At 39.6% G+C, this 20,808-nt stretch overlaps 1 protein-coding gene across 2 annotated transcripts in view; it reads right to left on the bottom strand.

Annotated features, from left to right (window-relative positions):
• Window positions 1-20,808, bottom strand: part of MEGF10 (multiple EGF like domains 10) — a gene marked incomplete at both ends in the record, with an annotated part of 155,410 nt that overhangs the window by 50,596 nt on the left and 84,006 nt on the right. For both annotated transcript variants that reach the window (XM_084252922.1, XM_084252921.1), the window contains 3 exons: window positions 3,202-3,338; window positions 5,668-5,788; window positions 7,283-7,529. In XM_084252922.1, the coding sequence (XP_084109048.1) occupies window positions 3,202-3,338; window positions 5,668-5,788; window positions 7,283-7,529 (505 nt within the window). The remainder of the gene's footprint in view (window positions 1-3,201; window positions 3,339-5,667; window positions 5,789-7,282; window positions 7,530-20,808) is intronic.

The following is a 20,808-nucleotide window of genomic DNA, read 5'->3' as shown; positions in this document are numbered from 1 at the left end:
TGCCGCACCATGTGGGTATCTCCCTGGCTGGCCGGGAATTGAACCCACACTGCAGAGGCTGTGGACAGCTTCACAGCACTGCACTCAACCTGCTGCACCACCAGGGAGGCCCTGTTTTAATACCATTTGAGTTATCATCTTGTCTCTCATTTCAAACTTAAAAAAAAAAGGAAGCAAGTCGCATATATGGGGTGGCAGCTACCTCTTTCTCCCTTGTCCTTTTGAGCATGTCCTTCCCTAGAGTGACCGGAATAACTGGCTAAAACATGACTCAGTGTGAAAAAAAATCACATTCCTCATTAAAGTTGGATCAATGGATCACTTGCCTGCCTTCCTAACATCTGGATTGCTGCTCTGGAGGAAATATAAAAAGAGCTGGGAAAAAGTCAACTTTTCCACAGACGTGGATGCAGGAAAAGTGTTCCTCATTTGAAGAACAAGCTGCATCTTATGAATTCCTGTCTATAATTTTGAACCTACCTCCTTTAAACCACATTCTTCTTCAGTTTCAGGGTAATATGGAACACAGGCAGGGAAGGACAGTCTTGGGTTAACAGAGTCCATAATTAATCAATAGATCTCTCCATCTAGCTAACAGTTAAGGAAAACCAATTAGGTGCATGGACCCACGCTAGGCCATCAAAGGCCCCAAAGAGGTTCCTTGACAACCCATTAGCATTAAGAACACCCTGTTTTTCACAGAGTCTAAATACCCTGGTTACCAGAGGGAACAGAGGGGAGAGAAGAGAGAAGGAAGAGGAAGAGAGAAGGGAAAGGAAAGGAAAAGAATAGGGCATTGGATGGGCGGTTTGGTGGAGGACGCATAAGGCATATGCACACATGGAGGAGTAAATATTTAATGCCAAAGATATATGGATATGGAAAGTACTTACAAATAAATAAAGAAAATGAAATATCAAAAAAGAGAGAACATTCTGTTAACCCCTTCAGAAGACTTTTTGTGAGGATTGTAAACTTGACTATGTTAAATTACATTTCCTCCCACAATGTCCTCTCAATCTTTCCACAAACCCTAAAGCCTATTATTTGGACATCCCATTGCTGCTTTGTCTGCCTACAAGGTGCCTGTTTTGTTTTTTCTGTTGGCTCTCTGGCTGGGAAGGCAGTCGCCACATCCTGTGGATGCTTTCCTGGCAGCTGCCTGCGGTGGTACCTGCGCCTACAGGCAGCAGCCTACTGGCCTAAGCTGTCTGATCAAATTACACTGACTTCTTTCTCAAAACAGGGCAAGTGACAAATGAAGACCCCTCCCTCACACTGCCTTCCCTACACCTCCCACCACAAATTACCCCATAACCATTCTTTATATTTCTTTTCATAGTGACAAATGTCCTGTGTGTGTGTGTGTGTGTGTGTCTACTCTAGAATCCAGATGGGGTTAGCATAATTGAAAACAGGAATCAAGTCATCAGTTCATCATAAAAACAATAGTTATAAGAACAACTAAAGAAGCAAGTTCACCTTCAATGTCCTTCTCTTTAGCTTTCTGCCCTATCCTTATTTAATACGACTGCATAACTGAATAACTTTAGTGTGTGCTGAAAGGAATGCTATAACTAACTAATAAGTCACAAAATTAGACCAGAATTTTAGAAAGGTAAAAGTTAGAGAAGAAGGTTTAAAGAATTCCCTAGTTCAGAGGTATTACCCAAAAATAATGATAGCTGATATTGTAGTTTCTCAACATGACCTAAATTGCTAAGCACTAATATTTATACAGTTCATATCAGTCACTTAACTACAGTAATAGATAATAGTTGTGTGTTTCAGCATTGTTCTAAATGCTTTAATGTACTAATTTATTTAATTCTTGTAACAACCCTGGAGGAAAGTACTATTATTTGAGCATTATAGATGAGGCTATTTCTAAGTACACAGGATCCAAAAACTTTATTTTGGACAGTTTATTTTCTGCCTTCAAGTCTCTTTCCTCTAACATTATACCCACATCTAGTGAGCTTCATTATCTAGTCTTCCACAGCATAACACATTAAAGAGCAAATTAGAAGATTAGGGTGAACAAAGTTCTTTCTGGTAACACTTCACCATTCTAATAATAAAACAAAAAGTCAAGCGGTGGATGTAAGAAGCACACGAGCACAACCATTTGCTCTTATTTCATATAAAAACAAAGAACCTTATAAGTTCCACAGGAAATTTCTCCATCACTACCACACAATAAAAAGACTGATATTTTTAACAGAATACTGAAGATTTTTTTTAAAGATTTATTTATTTATGCATACAAGAACTGGAGTACAGGCCAGAAGTGTGGGGGGTGAGAGGATTCACCAGAGACAGAGTGGGGAGCAGAACAGGCAGACTGACTGAAATACACTGCTGAGGGGAGCAGCGGGTGAGTCAGGAGAGGTCTGCTGCACCATGTGGGTAGCTCCCTGGCTTGGGATAGAACTCATGCTGCAGTGGCTTCAGATAGCTTCATAGGTTGTGTCTTAACTCCTGTGACACCAGGGAGGCCCTTTAAAGTTATTTTAAGAAGCTAACTTTAGCTATCGTTATACCCAACATATTTTTAAAAGATACCTAAATATACATCCCATTTTAAGTTAAATCTACAATTTTTTTAAAAGATTTATTTATTTATGTATATAAGGAATGGGTGAAGGCTGGAGATATAGGGGTGGTGGGTGAGAGGACTCACCAGAGACAGAGTAGGGAGCAGAACAGGCAGATCTCCTGAAATGCACTGCTAAGGGGAGCAGTGGGCAAAACAGGAGAGGTCTACTGCACCATGTGGGTGAGCTCCCTGGCCAGCAGGGGATCAAAGTCATGCTGCAGTGGCTGGCCATAGTTTGATAGCACTGTGTCTTTAACCCCTGTGCCACCAGGCCCTATCCACAAATGCTTAAAATATAACTGTTCTAGACACTCAACTGTTTAGAATGATATCATCCTGGGTTCTGAATGTTATTATTATTATTATTATTATTATTATTACTATTTTAATGTTTTTTTCCTAGTATCTTCAATTCATTATATCTATGATTCAGATTCTATGCACTGAGTAGGGCTAGAATCTGTCAAATACATTTATAACTTACAGATGTTTCTGGAATATTATAGTCACAGACACATGACATCCCAGGTGCCCCATGGAAAATCCCAGCTTTCCTTTCATGCCATTACAAATGGTCAAAGAAATACCAGACTGTCTCTTACCGTTCTCCTATGTATCCTGGACCGCAGTGACATTGGCCTGTGATGGCATCACATGTCCCTCCATTATGGCACTGACATTCTTGAGAACAGTTCTTTCCAAAGCGACCCTCAGGGCAAGGCTGACCACACACTGTGCCCTGCATTGAAAAAGACTTGGAAAATTAGATGGGCCTCCAGCCAGGGAAGGGCTGAAGGACAGAAGACAAAAAGTGAGGAAACGGAAAAGTAGGGAAGAGGATATGGGAACAGGGCTGCAAGAAAATTAAATGAAGGGGATTTTAGAACACACAAGCTCTGCTCACCATCTTTAAAAATTTAGAAATTTTAAATTGATTTACTTATTTGATAAGCCTAAAACTCAAAAGAGACATTCAAATATGGCAGCATAGTAATCTTAAGAAATAGCCATATTAAAAAACTGAAGCTTAAGATAAAATTGCATCCAATTATTATGGTAACCTAAGGAATTTATAAATCCTCCTAAGTATTCTTCCTTGTGTCTTACACGTACAATAAGTCAACAAAACTTATTGAGCATCCGCTACATAAACAGCAACATCTGGTGCAAATGGAATATCCAAATGCTTTACCATATGTTCCTTAGAAAATACACATTACATTGGCTTTGCTTCTTATATTCAATAAGATTGAAATTCTGTGTACCCGAATTAACACCAACATTGCCTAAGAAATACTTCTATAGGAATGAACCTAGACAGTTTATTTTAGAAGAAAAACACTTTTATTTTCAGCAAAGTGAACAAATATTGTTGAGCCAAGATAAATAAATAGGAAAGCTTATTTCCTGGGAAGAAAAATCAAAAAACAACTTAGACATCTCTCTTCACCCTGGGGGCTGTACATCTTGTCAGGAACCATTATTATATTTATTCCAAGCCTATGTGGATACAAATGAGACACTATACCAATAAGTCAATGAAATACTCTACTATTTTCTACTTCACTTGACTCCATTAACTCAGGCTAGTAGCTTCTGCACTATTTATTCAAGTTATTGTTAGGCAAACAATATACCCAAATAACAGGGATTTCTTAACATCTTTTTTAGTTGGAAGCAGTTGCTTTGTCCTCCTTGCTAAAAAAAAATGCAGACTGTGGGCACTCTGAAATTGGAGGCTAGCAAATACCAGATGGTTTTGTAAATGTTTATTCTGGATAGCATAAGAAAATACATTTCCTCTAACTCCTGGCTACCCACAAAAGGCAGTTGGTGTGCTAATTAAGTCTCCTCTGGTGGCTTCTAGCAATCTATAAACCGGGAATGTTCTTCCACAGACTCTTGGAACTGAAAAAGCCTTTGAGAGATGATACAAATCAACATTGAATGGAGAATCATCTATATGCCAGGCCCAGTGCTAAGTGCTGAGAATCAAAAGTAAGGTCACAACCCTCAATTAGCTCACAAAGTGGTTAGGGGGACATATGTTCTAGCACAACTCCTAGACCACCTGACACTTAACAATCCAGCTTGAGCATAGTCCAGAGAGACAATGCCTTTGTAATTTATAAGTAATTTAGATTGGGCTGTCCAACAGGATATTGACAAATATCTGACACATGTGAGGTACGGTCAAGTTTTGGGGAAAATCAGGGATGGTAGTTAAAGGCATGGGTCTGTAGGGGATTACCAGAGATGATTTATAGGGCGGAAAGAGAAAGACAAGACTGAAACCTAGGAATACTGTAATAAAGTGGGAGGAAGACGAGAGCGCTATCAGAGTAGCAGAGGGCAAAGAGATTTAGGAAGGAAGGTGGATGAGCAACAGTGTCAAAAGCTTTGGAGAAGTGAAGTAGCATGAAAACAGAGAAGTAATTACTGGATTTGGCAATTAAGAAGTAAGTCACTTATAAGCCTCAAAAGCAACTTCAGTACAGCTCAGAGATGGAACGTGATCATGATGCAAATCCTTTAGTTTCTAATGAAAGAGACACTGATCATTCACCATTCACTCTCTGTCCCTAAGCAGACTTATACACAAACCAACCCCAAAAGATAAAAAGCATTATTTTTTACTAATTTCAGAGAAATTAGTAACACATAACACAGTCTGTGAATACTACATAGTAAAGTCTGTCATGGTCAAAATTTGGGAAGAGTAATAAGTTAGAGTTTTCTCTCGGATTACCATATTAAAGGCGCTGAGAAGTTCTGCACTGCTTTGAAACCTTGCTTTGCCTCAATGTGTCTCTGGATTTATATGATCAGGTAACTTTTTCACATAACACATATCCTTAGCATACTTCAAGTTCAAGGTTTAAATGCCTTCTGATTTCTCTGGACTAAAGAGGTTCACTTGTGAAACAGTTCAATAATTTCAATTTGGGGTCTTTAACCACCAACATAATTTCTAGTGGATGCTAGAGTCTTCCATATACATTTTCACTTGAGTTTCCTAGAACAGGATGACTGTTTAAGTGACTTTGGGAGGCAGAATGGGAGCTTACCAGCCAGCCAGAAGGACAGGAGCATTCTCCAGTGACATGATGACATACTCCTCCATTTTGGCAGGGGCATCTCTGCTCACACTGTGGACCATGTTTGCCAGGGGGACAAAGATCCTCACAGCTAAGGGATTAAGGTCACAAAGGACATTGTTATTTACCCAACCACATGAATCTCAGATTCACAGACACAATAGCACCCAGGGCCCTAAAACAGACAAGCTTTCTCTGTCCAATATTGTTGATTTCATCAATATCATGAGCATTAACCAAATTGTGTGGAATAGTCTCTGAGGGTCACCTAGCTCTTCCCTTTGTTTGTGGGGGGGGTGGTGGTATTTTCTAATGGAACAGTTTTAGGTCGAGGAGAAACTGTCTAATCTGAGAGTACCAAGAGCAAATCTCATTGGAGAAACACTCCTTGGTGACAGGAACTTTCTATGCAATTTTAATAAAGTCCATGTGTGTTGTATTTTACATTCTACTTCTGTTTGTGGATTTGTTCTAACTTCAAAAGAGACTGAACATTTGCATATTACCTGTCTGTGCACATATACTACATCAATTTTCAGCATTCTCCTGATTGAATAGTCTCCATTCTTTTAACTCCTGACCGCCCTTACGGCATGAAACTTTTCTAAGTCCTTAATTATCTTTTTTGCTCTTCTGTGAAATCTCTCCACGTTTCCTAGCCCATTCAATGGTGGCCTTGACATACCCCATAAAAGCAATATTAACAACTAAATAGTTTGAGATGATCATTCTTCTGAAAATTCAGGGCTTTCTAGGCTAATGAGATTTTCTTCTTTAGCTGTACTTTATAGCAGTTAACACTGTCGGCAGGAAGTATTTACCTAATCAACTACATTTTTTCAAGTTTTAGTTCTGTGATTTACAAATGTAATTTTCTCAGTAAAGGAAAAAGATTTTTCTATCCCTTAATTTTTTTTTTATTTTATAAATTCCACCTCTTATTCTGCTTGCAAACACAAACAAATGGAAGAACATCCTTAACAAAAGATAAAGCACTGGTGTTGTTTCAAGTTCTCCAGAAAAAAATTAAACTGTGTGCACATATCTACACAGATGTGACATGTATACTTTTATATCCACAAAGCAACAAACACATCCATAAGCACTAAATAACCCAGTTAGTCTTTTATCATGGAACATTGTGCCCCTTTCCTCTCTTCTAGGGCACTGAACTACCAACATCACCCAGCGAACTTGTTGCTTCACAGAGCAGAGCAACATGGACCATCAACAGCCAGCGCTGTAAAATGAATGCAGTTTTGGAAGAATCAAAGGGAAACCTCAAATCTATCCCAAAGGTCCCAAACACTGCCATTCAATACAACATGCTGACCCTCTCTGTCATTGCCCTGCGGAAAGGAAACATGGAAGTTGGTCTTTAGACTTCCTGGGGAGTGATGTTTAGGGTTCAAGCAGGAGCACCCAGTGGTCACCCCTGCTGATCTCTGTCTCTGCACCTGGAGACCCAGCCCATCAGTAACTCTTCAGCAGTGATGGGAACAGACACAGTAATACAGAGGCAGTGGCAGCATGAATGGACAGTGCGGGTGGGCTCTGCCACACTGCAATGCAGCAGGTTACTTACAAGGCTCCGGTGTATCCTGGTGGGCAGCGGCACTCCCCCGTGACATGGTCGCAGGTGGCTCCATTCTGGCATTGGCATCTCTGATGACAGTCGTTACCGTAGGTGCCCTGCTCACAGCGATCCTCACAACGCCAACCCCGGAAGCCTGCAGCACAGTGGCAAGCTCCCGTAATGGGGTTGCACAGAGCCCTGTTTTTGCACTGGCATCGGCTGCTGCAGTGAGGCCCCCAGTGATCACCGTCACAGGCTGAGGTGGGGAAAGAAACAGGGGAGGGCATCAGCATGTGGGTGTGGGTAGCGGCAATCTCCTCAGAGCCAACTGTTCTCTCTCTTTGGAAAGAATGACTTGATGACACCCTTCATGGCCATTCTTGACCTGGGCATTGGGGCTCCAGCAACAACTTGTCACAATGCTTCACAAACTGGTGGTGTTCAGCACTAATGGGTCACTTCTTATCACTCTGTTGCTTAAGCATTACTCCATTTTTCAACTCCATGCATTAGCTCAACCTGTTCTCTGCACCTCAGTTTCAAGTGCTAAGAGTACCTGGCTAGGGGATGGTGAGAACAGTTGTAGGGGAAGAGACTGCAACTTAGGTGGTTGGTCATGTCATGGATGGGTTTTTATGCACACTAAGGACTTTGGATTTTATCTTGTGGACAAGGGATTAATAGTAAAGGGTTTTTAACAATTGAAACAATATAGATTTGCCTCCTGGTAGGTTAGCTGGCTACAGTGTAAGGAGACAGAAAAGAAGGAGGCCACAAAAGAGCAGGAGTAGATAAGAAGTTCAGTGACACAGGCAGAGATCACAAAAACAAAGACAGAGAGGAAGCCCACAGCAGAGCTACTGAGGAGTGGACTAACCCCGCTTCAAGTCTGAGCTAGGACACTCTAAAACGAAACTGAAGATCTGCTTTCAAGATTTTAGTTAAAATATGTGTAACTGGTAGGAAATCAGAAAAAGCAGGAAAAATTAACAAACATGTTTAGATTCATGGACTTTAAGAAATAAGACAAACATAAGACTGAAAATTAACAGCAAATAAAAAGATAAGGCACATGAAACCTGGTAAGACAAAGACAGAAAACAGCATTTGAAAGAATTTGAAGTGCAGTTTCAAGGAAAGGAAGAGGATCTGCAATTCAAATCGATGAGTAGGAAAAGGAGAGCAGTGGAAAAGGAAAAATACCTCAAAGCAAATACTCTCAAAATTATAAAGGATGACAATAAGCAAAAACTCCTCTCAATATGCATTGCCTACCCAGCCATGCACTTATTTATTAATTAGATGCTATAAAAATCACTGGGGAAGATGCACCCTGCCTAGAGCTCTTTAGGATAAATTGCTTTTATGATAAAAAAAGTTTCATTTCATAAAATTTTCTAACTTCAACAGATCTGAAATAAACCATTAAAATAAGTACACAGCAAACGCCTTATTAGAAGTGCAGGATTCATCTTCCAATACCAGAAGTTACCTTTTATTTGATAATATCAAAAGGTTTAAATGAATAATTCTGGTTTTAATCAGTATGACTTGGGTCTCATTAGTACTTTAATAAACATGCTTTAACACAATTAAAAACAATGAGAGAGAATTATTGAACCAAAAGCAGACCAAGAAAGCAATTACTTAAGAACTTACAATCTTCTTTCACAAAATAAGATTCGGTGGCATTTCCAAGAGGAGATTGAAGCCTAATTGCTATTCATGTGAGTTGTTTCTTTTATTGCCTATGTATATGGGCAACGATTTTTTTTTCAATTATAACTCTTTCAATATAGGATCTATTCTTAAAAGCAAATGATGTGGTGTGTGTCTTTAAATCCTCTCAGCTATCTATTCCAGGTAGAGATGACTGTTCTGCTCTTAGAATCCACCAAAGTAAATTAAACAGTCTTTTGTAACTTCTTCCCTAGTTTATCAACTTACATAAGCCAACTCTATTATTTTATAATTTGACCTTTTTTTCCCTCATATTCTTCTTATAGTATAGTCAATCCAATTCATCACTGTTCTCTAATTATAGATTATTTTATTCCTGAACCAGGAGTACAGCCTTGATTCTGCTCTTTGCTAGACAAAATATTACAACCCCAATACTTTTACTTATTTTTTAAAACCTTATTCAATTTTGCTCATCTTTTTTTGCTGAAACCTCTCCAAAGTTTCCATATTCCTCTCAACTTCTGGGAATTCAGATATTAGGTTAAATCGGGTTTTTTATTTTCCCTTATGTATAGTGGAGGATTTAATTGAGTCACACAAAAAGCTATTTTAGTTAATAGTTACCTTGATAAAGACATCAACATTATGTCAAAAGCATTTTTTTAAAAATTCATCATGGGTTGGAGTTCTTTTTCCCCAGAGTGACACTATGGGCCCCAAAGTATATGCTCTACAGATTATGTTTATAACATCAGGAGAGTGGTAGGAAGTACAAAGTAGGCAGGACTGGTCGTTCTTCCCCAGTCATGACCCATTTCCATCCTATTCTAAAACTTCTCTCCCAGCATAACAGTTAGCAGAGCACAGTTCTATTTTCTTGAGATCAGACAAATAAAACCAACCCCCCCCAAAAAAAAGACACTAAAGATTTCTTCTCATGACAGAAAAAAATTTATAGCAGAAATCAATAACTATTAGCATCAAAGGCAAGGCTTTAGGCTGTTAAAGATATATTGTCATGTGGACATGGTTAATTTCCCGGCTGTAGTTGAGCATTGTGGCATGCTTTGAAGTGACAGCTTCCCTCTTTGGGGCTGTATTTTCCTAAAAGACCACTGATACAGGGGCCTCACAATGTGAATACTGAGTACCCACATGGACTATGCTGAGGGAAAAGCCACATACAGAAGCTCACAGACAAAGAGTCAGGAAGCAGAACAAGTATGTCACAGAAGCTGAGCTTGAATTTAGACATCATTGTGACTTCCTTTCCTTTCTTCATATGTTATATTTAACTCCTTCAACACATTCATTAGATGAGTCCCAGTGAGTTACACACTTTATTGCACAAAAGCCACTTTCTTTCCTGGTTACTACAAATGCAAGGGTGTGTTGACTGTCTAGTAACAGGCAACTATAAACCAGTGTGTCACACTACAGAGGGGAAGAAAGAAGTAGGATCAAAACAAGGGTGGTGGGAATTTTATGGGGACTGTAAACAATGCATATATTGTACAAAAATGGAAAATGCATATATTGTACAAAAATGGAAAATGATATAAAAAGTATAAAAATTAAAAATTAAAAAATAGATAAGAGACAACCTTCATTTCTTATGTTTAGTGCCAAGTTTGGACAATTATCCTGAACACCAGTGCTGGATTTGGAGACATGGTTTGGAGACAGTCTAAATGCAAATCATCTGATGATTTTACTTGTTGCTTCACTCAAATCTCAAGTGGCAAGTGTTTTACCCCTCATGAAAAAGTGCCCAGGTTGGTTATTCCAACCGACAATTTCTTCTAAAATATAGTTAACATGGAAATAGATAAAGCACAAAATTTGGCTCCAAGTTAAATTGAAAAGAACCCAAAGGCTAGTGAGAGAGTGAAGACTCATATTCAGTTTCTGGTTTCAGCTCTTACTGTACTAACAGCTAGAAATGGGTCATCAGATGCAACATGCCCAGTTTCATGCAGATGCTTCAGGAAACAAGACTAAAGAGAGTATCAGAATGGCATGGAGAGCTTGCTCTAAGAAGCCCTAATAATCAGTTGGAAATAAAAGGAATTTCAACCTACTGTGTATAATATCAGAAGTATACAACTCATACTCGACCCTTAGTGACAACTGGATCTTCTTATGAGAAGGGACTCAGCCCTGGAGCCTTTGTGGCAATAACTTCCAATGACTTCAGTAACCATAAGCTATATTCAACTGGGTACTTTAATTCACTCAATTGATAGCTCTCGGTATTGGCCATGTACCAGCCATGGTGCTAGGCCAAGAGTTCAAAGGAGAACAATAGGATGCACACTCTAGAAGCTCACAGTTTAAGTGCAGAGGCATCAGGTTATTAGACAATAAAATATCCTACTAAGGTAAGGAAATGCACTAGGTATAGTGAAAACACAGGGATGATATTTAATCAGGATTGATGAGTCTGGAAAAGCTTCTCTGCTAAAATGTCTAAATTGAGACTCAAAGGAAGAGCATGCCATATAAAGGGCCCATTACCATATTGGGCCCATTTTACCATTTTCATTCAAGAACTCCATTAGCCCAGGGGGTGGGGGGAGCGAAAGGGAGGAAAAGATGAAATAATTTTTCCCTAAGAGAAAGGAATGATGTTTACCATTAAGTTCACCTTGTTACAAAATTCATCAATCACTGCCTGATGCAAGAAGAGGGTATAAAGATTTAGAATTAGAGCTGAATTCTTGCTGGGCCACAGTCATGTCACAGCTGTGGTGCTGAGCAAGTCCCCAACCCTTGTTAAATGTAATTTTATTTATGTAAAATGGGAATGGTGGAATGTACCAATTATTAAAAAAAAGCACTTGTTACATGTGATAAAGCACAAATCTAATAGCAGCAGAAATTTTATTCTATCGTTAACGCAAGAATATCCTACCCCAAGAGAAAGAACACTCTAGAAAAATATCCTCCAGTTGTACATGAAGCTGGAATAACATCCATTGACTTGCATTTTTTGTTTGTCTTTCATGAAATAATTACGTCAAAAAGGACAACTTGATTCTCACAATGTGAATTTAAAAAAAACAAATTGCCCATAACTCTTCAAAAACAAATAAAAAGAGCTCTGGTATCACACCTTTCATCCACTTTTATAAAGCCAATTGGAAAAAGTTCAGACTTGCAGTGAAACCCAGTGTTACCTTACAAGCTAGTCTTAATTCCCAATTAAAAACTGGGTTTAGAAACATCGTACTTGCTGAAGATTTATGTATCTAGACACATAGACTCATACATGAAGTCCAGAAGTGTAGAAAGAGTAACTTAGAAGCAAACACATGAACTTTTTAGTAATCTTAGCATAAAGAAATAGATGATTATAAATAAAACCTGAGGAATCTTGCCTTACTAGTGCCTTACTATTTATCTATACCTACTGAAGTTACAGAAGCAGCTTTGAAGTATAAGATGCTTTCTTTATGGATGCTCTGGTGGTGAGCATGTATGAAAATATACATGTGAAGAAGTGTGAACCCAAACCTCTAAATCTTATACAGTGTTGTAAACCAACATGACCTAATTAAAAAATATAATTTAAAAAAATAATAAAGCAACTGGTCTGAATTGAGCACAACAAAAGAATACAGTTCTGTATATTGTGTTAGTTCCATACAAATCCTAAATGAACTGATCAGCCAGGTTTTTGATCTTGTATTTTTGTTTTTGTTTATTATCTTGATTTAACATCTCTGGGAAACTAAGAAGTCAACTTGTACAGCTATGTGTAGTTCAAGAATCTTATGGATGCATCACTATCCGACACGTATAACAAGAAAGCACACTGTAATCTTGGAACTCAAGTTTATCATGGGGAAATTGTGTCAATTTATAATGCATAACTACCCTTGCCAGGGTTGCTGTTTGAAGTACTAAGACTATAAGCGCCCTTATTATAAGCATCAATTCTCTCTTAGGATACATTCTTGAGTATATTAACTTGAAAATATATTTCTATATGGAGTTTTGCTGTAAAGTTCTCCATTGACTTCAAATATAGGAAAATATAAAAGAAATTAACAGAGAAGAAAATTCAGCCCTTCATATTCTAATGTAAAGGCAAAGCACAAATAAGTGACTTTCAGGGAAATCTTTCTACAAAGTGTCTTTTAGAAGTGACCAAAATAATTTTCCACTATCTCAAAGGATGGAAAAACATGGTTCTTCCCAAAACATATACCCTTTCTTCTTCAGCCTTGGTTCCCTCAGCACCTTTCAACTCCCTGTGATTTCATTCCTTCTGCTTCAGGCTAACAAGGCTATGGTGTGTCATTCCTTTTGTTAATGGAGAAGAAAAGATGCTCATTGAAAACATCAAGTACTTTAAAAATAAAACAACTTTGTAAAGCTTCTCCATCCATGAAGAAGAACAATAAAAATGTATTTTCCAGATCCTCTGAAAGCACTAAAACCCCATGTCCTTCACATGTCAAAAAACCTGCTGGAGAGCTGACAAAGTGCCAGCAATCACTGTGGACAACCGCCCAGTGCTGTTCATATTCATTTTATTCATTGGCTGAGAGAGAACCTTCATTCTTATTAAAAATATGTTTGTTAACGGAATTTTCAAAGCATGAACTGTCATTTTATAATTTCAGTGTATGCTTATCTCAAATGAAGAGCCAGAAAATGGGTGTGAAATGTTTATTCTTAAAGTGTCTAAATATAAATATTGATGTCTCTCTATGATAGCATGTTGATGACCCTATTCACAGTGCAAGAAAAATCTCAAGGATATCAACTGTAGGCTAGGATTAAGTGAGGGATTTGGGAGGATTACATTTCTTCACTGAAGTCAAAAGACGAATAACCTCGGGAGCCATTATAGGATATCCTGCTTTATAAAATCTTGCCATATTGTTGGGGTGTTTTGATCATTTGTTCTTTTATTTAAAATGTATTAAGCATCAGGCCTCCCCTGGCACAGTGGTTGAGTGCTGGGCTGCGATGCTGCCTGCAGCCTCTGCAGCGCCGGTTCGATCCCTGGCCACCGGCGAGGGTCCCACATGGCACGCAGACCTCTCCTGCTGTGCCCGCTGCTCCCCTCAGCAGTGTACTTCGGTCCTTCTGCCTGCTCTGCTCCCCGCTCTGGCTCTGGTGAATTCTCTTACCCTCCTGCGCTTCTGACTGTACCGAGTGCTTGTATAAATAAATAAATAAATCTTAAAAAAAATGTATTAAGCATCTTCTATGGCTATTACATTCTATTTATTGAGCATTTACTACTTGTTTTGGCCTAAGATAAGTTCTATAGCTAAGATAATAAGATTTCTTTATCTATTGGAGGAGACAGGCCCACACTAATATTTATCACAGCAGAATGTGCTAAGTATTGCACAGGATGCTTGAGTAACACAGAGGACCTATGTCCACCATACCTGTGGGTACAAGATAAAATGGGAGGTGGGGCAGAAGGGTTCAGAAGACATGGAACCTGAAGTAAGCTCTGAGAGATAAGTACTTAGGACCACCACTGTGTAAATACAATTATCTTATTCTGGGTGTGAGAGGCCAAAGGGCAGAGGATTTAAAGGATTTGCTTAAAAGCCCACGTAAGGAAACCAGGCCTAGACCCCTCCATGCTAACCAGATGGTTTGAAAGCTTTAATATAGCATTCCTGAGGGGAAATTTTTTAACTACAAAAGACTATAAAATCTACTATAAGAAAGGTCCATCTACCCATAATCTAGAATTAACTGTCTCCTTCACTTCATAATTTAATGTAAGAAACAGAACATTACAGACAAAGTATAACTTCCCTTAGACTCCTCTGTCCTGGGTTCCCAGTTTATTCCCCACCTGTATCCCAGAAAGAAGCACTGTCATGAGTTAAATGTCTGTCCTGCTTGTGTGCGTGTGACCAGAAATGACACATCATATTATTTTATGTATTTATTAGTTTTATATAGAATGTATGTATCACTGTATATCTTGCTTTTTTCACCCCATATTATGACTAATATTGATAGATGTGCTAATATAGTAGAATACAGCAGTTTATAGGAGTGAACATCTATATCACACAGTCTCAAATAAATTTGTCTTTTTCCATATTCATGCTCATTTTTTGTTTCCAAGTTTTCACTGTTACAAACTTGCAAAGAAAGTATCTCCTAGTACATGCAGGCAAGGGTTTTTCAAGGCATCTAGATGAATTATAAAGTAGAAATAAAATGGCTGATCATATACATACACAAATTAAAATTTTACTCTAGAGACCACCAAATTTCTCTCGAGTTACTCTGACAATTTGCCACCAGGAGGAAAGTGTATAGAAGTTTTCTTCCACAAACATACATTGAACAATATTGTGTGCCCAGCACTGTGCAAGACATAGGATAAATAAATCAGACAAAAGTGAATAAAACAAAACAAAGCCCATGGTTTTATGGATTTCCTTAAAGGGGAAGACCAGAAACAAGCAAACAAGGTTTTTTTTAGTGACATTAAAAAAAAGTTACAGGGCCTCCCCTGGTGGCGCAGCGGTTGAGCACTGGGCTGTGAAGCTGCCCGCAGCCTCTGCAGCGCTGGTTTGATCCCTGGCCGCCGCCGGGGAGGGTCCCACATGGCGCGCAGACCTCTCCTGCCGCCTGCTGCTCCCCTCAGCAGTGTATTTCGTCAGTCTGCCTGTTCTGTTCTCCGCTCTGGCTCTGGTAAATTCTCTCACCCTCCCGCACTTCTGACTGTACCCAGTGCTTGTATAAATAAATAAATAAATCTTCCAAAAAAAAAAATCTTTAAAAAAAAATAATAAAAAAGTTACAAAGGAGATGAGAGAGAAATGGGGAAATACTCTTTGTATATGGAGGTCAGGCAAAGCCTTTCATGGTGGTGGCGGCACTTAGACTGAAAGTTAATTTGCCTAAAGAAGAAAGACAGGTAAAGACAGGGAGAAGAATATTCAAAGCAGAGGAAATATCAAGTGCAAAGGAAAAAATTGCAACTAATGTGTTCCAAGAAAGGGAGGCAGTGTTTGAGAAGTCCAACACCCCAAGCCGAAGTGGAACAAGAAGGGGTCAGGGAGATAGGGGGATAGATCATACTGGGCTTTGTGGATCATGGTCAGAGTTTTGGAATTTGAGAAGAGGAACAGTTTTTTCTCAAGTACAGTTTTAGAAGATCACTCTGCTCTCAATATAGAGAACAGAGCCTAGTGGGGTCTCAGTCATGCAGTAACAAGGGGATTACTGTGATCACCGATTCAAAGAGGATGGTGGCTTGGATTTGAGTGACAGCAGAGTAGAGATAGTAAGAAAAGGTTAGATTTTATTATATTTTGAAGTTGAACCAAGATTTTCTGATAAATGGATGTGGAGGGATATTATACCAAATAAGAAAGACAGAAAATCAATACGTGATATGGAGTAGAGTTTAATAACGTGATAGCACAGCCTTGTCTTTACAACCCCCGCATGTGAGCTGACTAGCATGAGTAACATAGCCGTACAGTATTGTCACTGTGCCAGAAGCAATACAAACCAGACATAAATTCATCTGGTAAATACATCTATGCTCAGAGGTTGGAAATAATGTGAATGTACTAGGGCTTTGCCTGAGAAGCTTCTTGGCAAACAACTATGGCCAGAGAGGTTCCTGCTAAATAGAAGGTCAAGGCCCCAGGACCAAATGAAGGCCCATGTGGAGTCACTCCATTCACATCCTGTTCAAAGCCTGGACTGATGCAAAGAAGTGATGTTGGTCACCCAAGGAATTGCAAGTACCACTTATTGGGCCAGTATTACACTGCCAGGAATGGTGCTGAGCACTTAACAGGTACTGTGTCATTTAATCCTCACAAGAGTATGAAGTAGATACTCTTATCCTTATTTTAAGCATGAGGAAAGTGAAGCACATTAACAGCACAGAAAAGAGAACAGCTATTGCAATTCAATTCCAACATAGGGAGTGGATCAGAGGGGTGGGTCTCTAGAGGTTCTCGGCCCCTCCAAATAGTAACCAAGAAAAACCCAGATTTCAGACTGTCAAAAAAGCAAAATCAGCAGTTTCTGTGTGTGACTATCAAAATATTTGGACAGTTCATCAGGGAAATTGCCTTCAAGGCAGTTCCAATGAACCATTCTGAGCTCATTTGTCCCTACCTATTATCAGCGTCCTGCCCCCATGCCAGTGAACCCAAATGACTGACACTCTTGCTGCTCCATCAAGCTGATTTCTAAAGTAATTCTGACAGTGTGCTGGGTATGTTAATGACTTGCCATGAGGACTAGGCTCCAAGGGTCTTCTCTCCCCAGACAACATCGATCTGACTATTGTGTCCAGTCAATAGACGTTTACAGCAGGCCTTGCTGGGGAATAAGTCAGCTTTTTCTTTCTTATGATTTCTGGCTTGTAATACCTTTCAAATGGATTCCCTCAATTGTATATCCTGCAGGCAAAGTCTCATTACTGACTTCCTTCTGTACAGTATACCTGCTTCATATAAAAGGTTATCAGTGTTCCTTACGTTGTACCTAAAATGAGCTAATCTTGCCTTCTAGGCATATTGTCATTACTTCCAAGTACATTTATCCAAAAATGCTATTGCTGACTAAATAAAAATCCAGTTTGGATTTTCTAGACCAAAATTAATTTCCATTTTTGCCTCTATTTGGTACTCATGTCAAAAGCAAAGAGCCTTAGGAACAAGCATTTAAAAAACTATTTGCTGGCTGCTGGCTGATTTAGGACTCTCCTGTGTGTTTTGGATGTGCCTGAAAGCCAGAGGAGAAATAAATTTCTCTACAGACATTTAGAAAATCATAAAAAGGATTATATAAGTTAAGAGAACAAATATATTATTGCTATTCATATAAAAGGTTTAAAGGGTTTCCGACACAAAAAATTGTGGGATTGCACATATGTATTTATGAAATTAAGTCACACATGGAATCACAGACTTAAAAGGGATCACAACTATAATCTAGATCAATGTTCTTAATATACAAGTGAGGAGATTATATTTTATAAATGAATCCAACCAAATTGGTTGGATTTTTATTGGTTGTCATTTTATTTATTTATTTATTTTCAAAGATTTATTTATTTATTTATTTGTTTGTTTGTTTGTTTGTTTGTAAAAGCACTGGGTACAGTCAGAAGCACTGGAGGGTGAGAGAATTCACCAGAGCCAGAGCGGGGACCAGAATAGACAGACCGATGAAATACACTGCTGAGGGGAGCAGTGGGCAGCAGGAGAGGTCTGCGCGCCATGTGGGACCCTCGCCGGTGGCTGGGGATCGAACGGGCGCTGCAGAGGCTGCAGGCAGCTTCGCAGCCTAGCGCTCAACCGCTGCTCCACCAGGGGAGGCCCAAATTGGTGTCATTTTAAATTCAGTACCTCTAATGTCAATGTGCTCTCAACATTGCTCAGGAATTTTAATATTTGTCTGTTATTGCCAGGCCCTGCCTCCCGCTCTCCATCCCCTCAGTGTCTCCCACCCTTCTCTTCACTAACCCTCCTTTCCAACTTTAGGAGGCACCAAATCCTGTGGTTAAAATCACTGGCTCTGCATAAGATGAAAATCTGGCTCCACTATCTTCTATCTGTATAAACTTGGGTAAGTCATTTAATTTTTCTGCACCTCCATTGCCTCATCTATAAAATAGGAACAAGCATTGTAACCATCTTATTAGTGAGAGCAGGAAATGAAGTGATTCCTGTAACATTCTTACAATGAAGCTTGACTCATAAGTGCTCCATAAAAGAGAAATACTGCCCTCATCATCATTCGTGTAACAGAACTTCTACTTCCCCTACTATTGGCAGGTTAAGTCACCTCCCATTTTACCAAAAGAAGAAAGTCATCAGATATAAATTCTCTCATATTCACTTCCTCTTGCCCCCTAGAACCCTAGATGCTCATAAACATGTCACTATCCCTGCCAGTCACTCTTTCTTCCTCGTGCTGTTGGAAATGAGAAGGACTTTCTGCTATTCCCTCCATGGGTGCCAGGGATCTACTCCCATTCCCCAGTGTCTCCTCAGGAACCTCATTCTCTCAATTAAACAATCCCCTCTCTCAGATGAGTTTCCAACCTCTCCTTTTCCCTCCCTGTCTCAGTCTCTAAGTCTTTGCCACCTTAAACCACAAACAAAAGCAAATAAAACAACACAGGATTTACTCTTGAGGCTAAATTTGCCTTCTACAAACTTTCTCTTTTCTCTTTCTCCAGCTATGTTTCTGGAAGAAAGAGTTTCATCTTTATAGCCCCCATTACACAGCAATCTGCTTGCTGCTTCCAGCATTATATTAAGCCCTTCCTGCCCTAGTCCACCCAGAAAACCTTTCACTCCCTTACACAACTCCATTTTTAGCTTCCTTAATTCACCTCTTCTGCTGAGATTGTTCTCTTCCTCAGGATGAGGCATTTACACTTCTGTCTGCTTTTCTTTTCTTTTTTTAAAGATTTCTTTATTTATGCATACAAGAACTGGGGTAGAGGCCAGAGGTGTTGGGGGTAAGAGGATTCACCAGAGACAGAGTGGGGAACAGAACAGGCAGACTGAAATACACTGTTGAGGGGAGCAGGGTGAGACCTGAGAGGTCTGCCGTGCCATGTGGATCACCTCCCTGGCTAGGGATCGAACTCTGCTGCAGTGGCTATGGATTGCTTCATAGTGCTGCATTTTAACCCCTTGTGCCACCAGGGAGCCCCACTGCCTGCTTTTCTTGAAGCTGTAAATTGTGAGACCGGCAACCATTCCTCATTCAATACAGCTCTTTGTATACAGTAATCACTCGTGAATGTTTGCATCTCGAAAACACCAATGATCTTCCCAGACTCATACAGAATCATAGTTCCTTCAATCTAATTAAATGGAACAAACATTTATTGTGCTCCAACCATAGCCCAGGCCCAGTGGAGGCTCAAGAGATTAAAAAAAAACACAGCTCCTGCCCTCCAGGAGTTGTTTATCATGCAGTGAGAGAGGAAGAGAAATTGAGAGGACTGATGAACGAACAGAGAGATTGATGTGGGGGAGGGACAGAAAGAGCAGGAAAGAGAGGAGGGAAGAGAAAGTTGTAAGGATAGATTAATGTCCTATAGGCTAGGGTATACATTAGGATGCCAATAAAAGTAAAATATGTGTGCTTTCTAAAAAAAAATAATTTAATCAAATTTAAAAAAAAGCAATAAGTCTGAGTCTAGTCAAATAAATCATGATTTCACTCCAGGGGAACAAACTTCGTATAGTTCTCCAACACACCTGCTCTTTTATACAGAGAACAAAGACATTAAGATCCAGAAACACTCACATGCAGAATCCATCCCTCCCCTCTCAAAGTAAACAGCCACATTCAATCTCTAAGGGAAGTCTTGTAAACCTGCTCATGGGGGGCCTCCCTGGTGGTGCAAGGGCTTAAGCACCGCACTATGAAACAGTCCGTGGGCTCTGCAGCATGAGTTCGATCTCCGGCCAGCCAGGGCACAACCCACATGGTGCAGCAGACCTATCCTGTCTCGCCTGCTGCTCCCCTCAGCAGTGTAGTTCAGTCAGTCTGCTGTTCTGTTCCCCACTCTATCTCTGGTGAATCCTCTCACCCCCCTGCATCTCTAGCCTATACCCCAGCTCTTGTATGCATAAATAAATCTTAAAAAAAAAATCCACCTGCTCAGGGGAAGTTATCTCCTATGTATATTAGGAAGGATACAAATAGAGAGCGGTGGGTGTTGCTTTTTAAATTATTATTAGGGCCTCCTTGGTGGCACAAGGAGTTAAGCACAGCTCTATGAAGCTGTCTGCAGCCTCTGTAGCATGAGTTCAATCCCCGGCCAGCCAGGGAGCTACCCACATAGTGCAGCAGACCTCTCCTGT

The sequence above is a fragment of the Talpa europaea genome (genome assembly GCF_964194135.1).
Source record: "Talpa europaea genome assembly, chromosome: 13".
Taxonomy (NCBI): Eukaryota; Metazoa; Chordata; class Mammalia; order Eulipotyphla; family Talpidae; genus Talpa; species Talpa europaea.
This window is presented reverse-complemented; position numbering and strand designations above follow the sequence as displayed.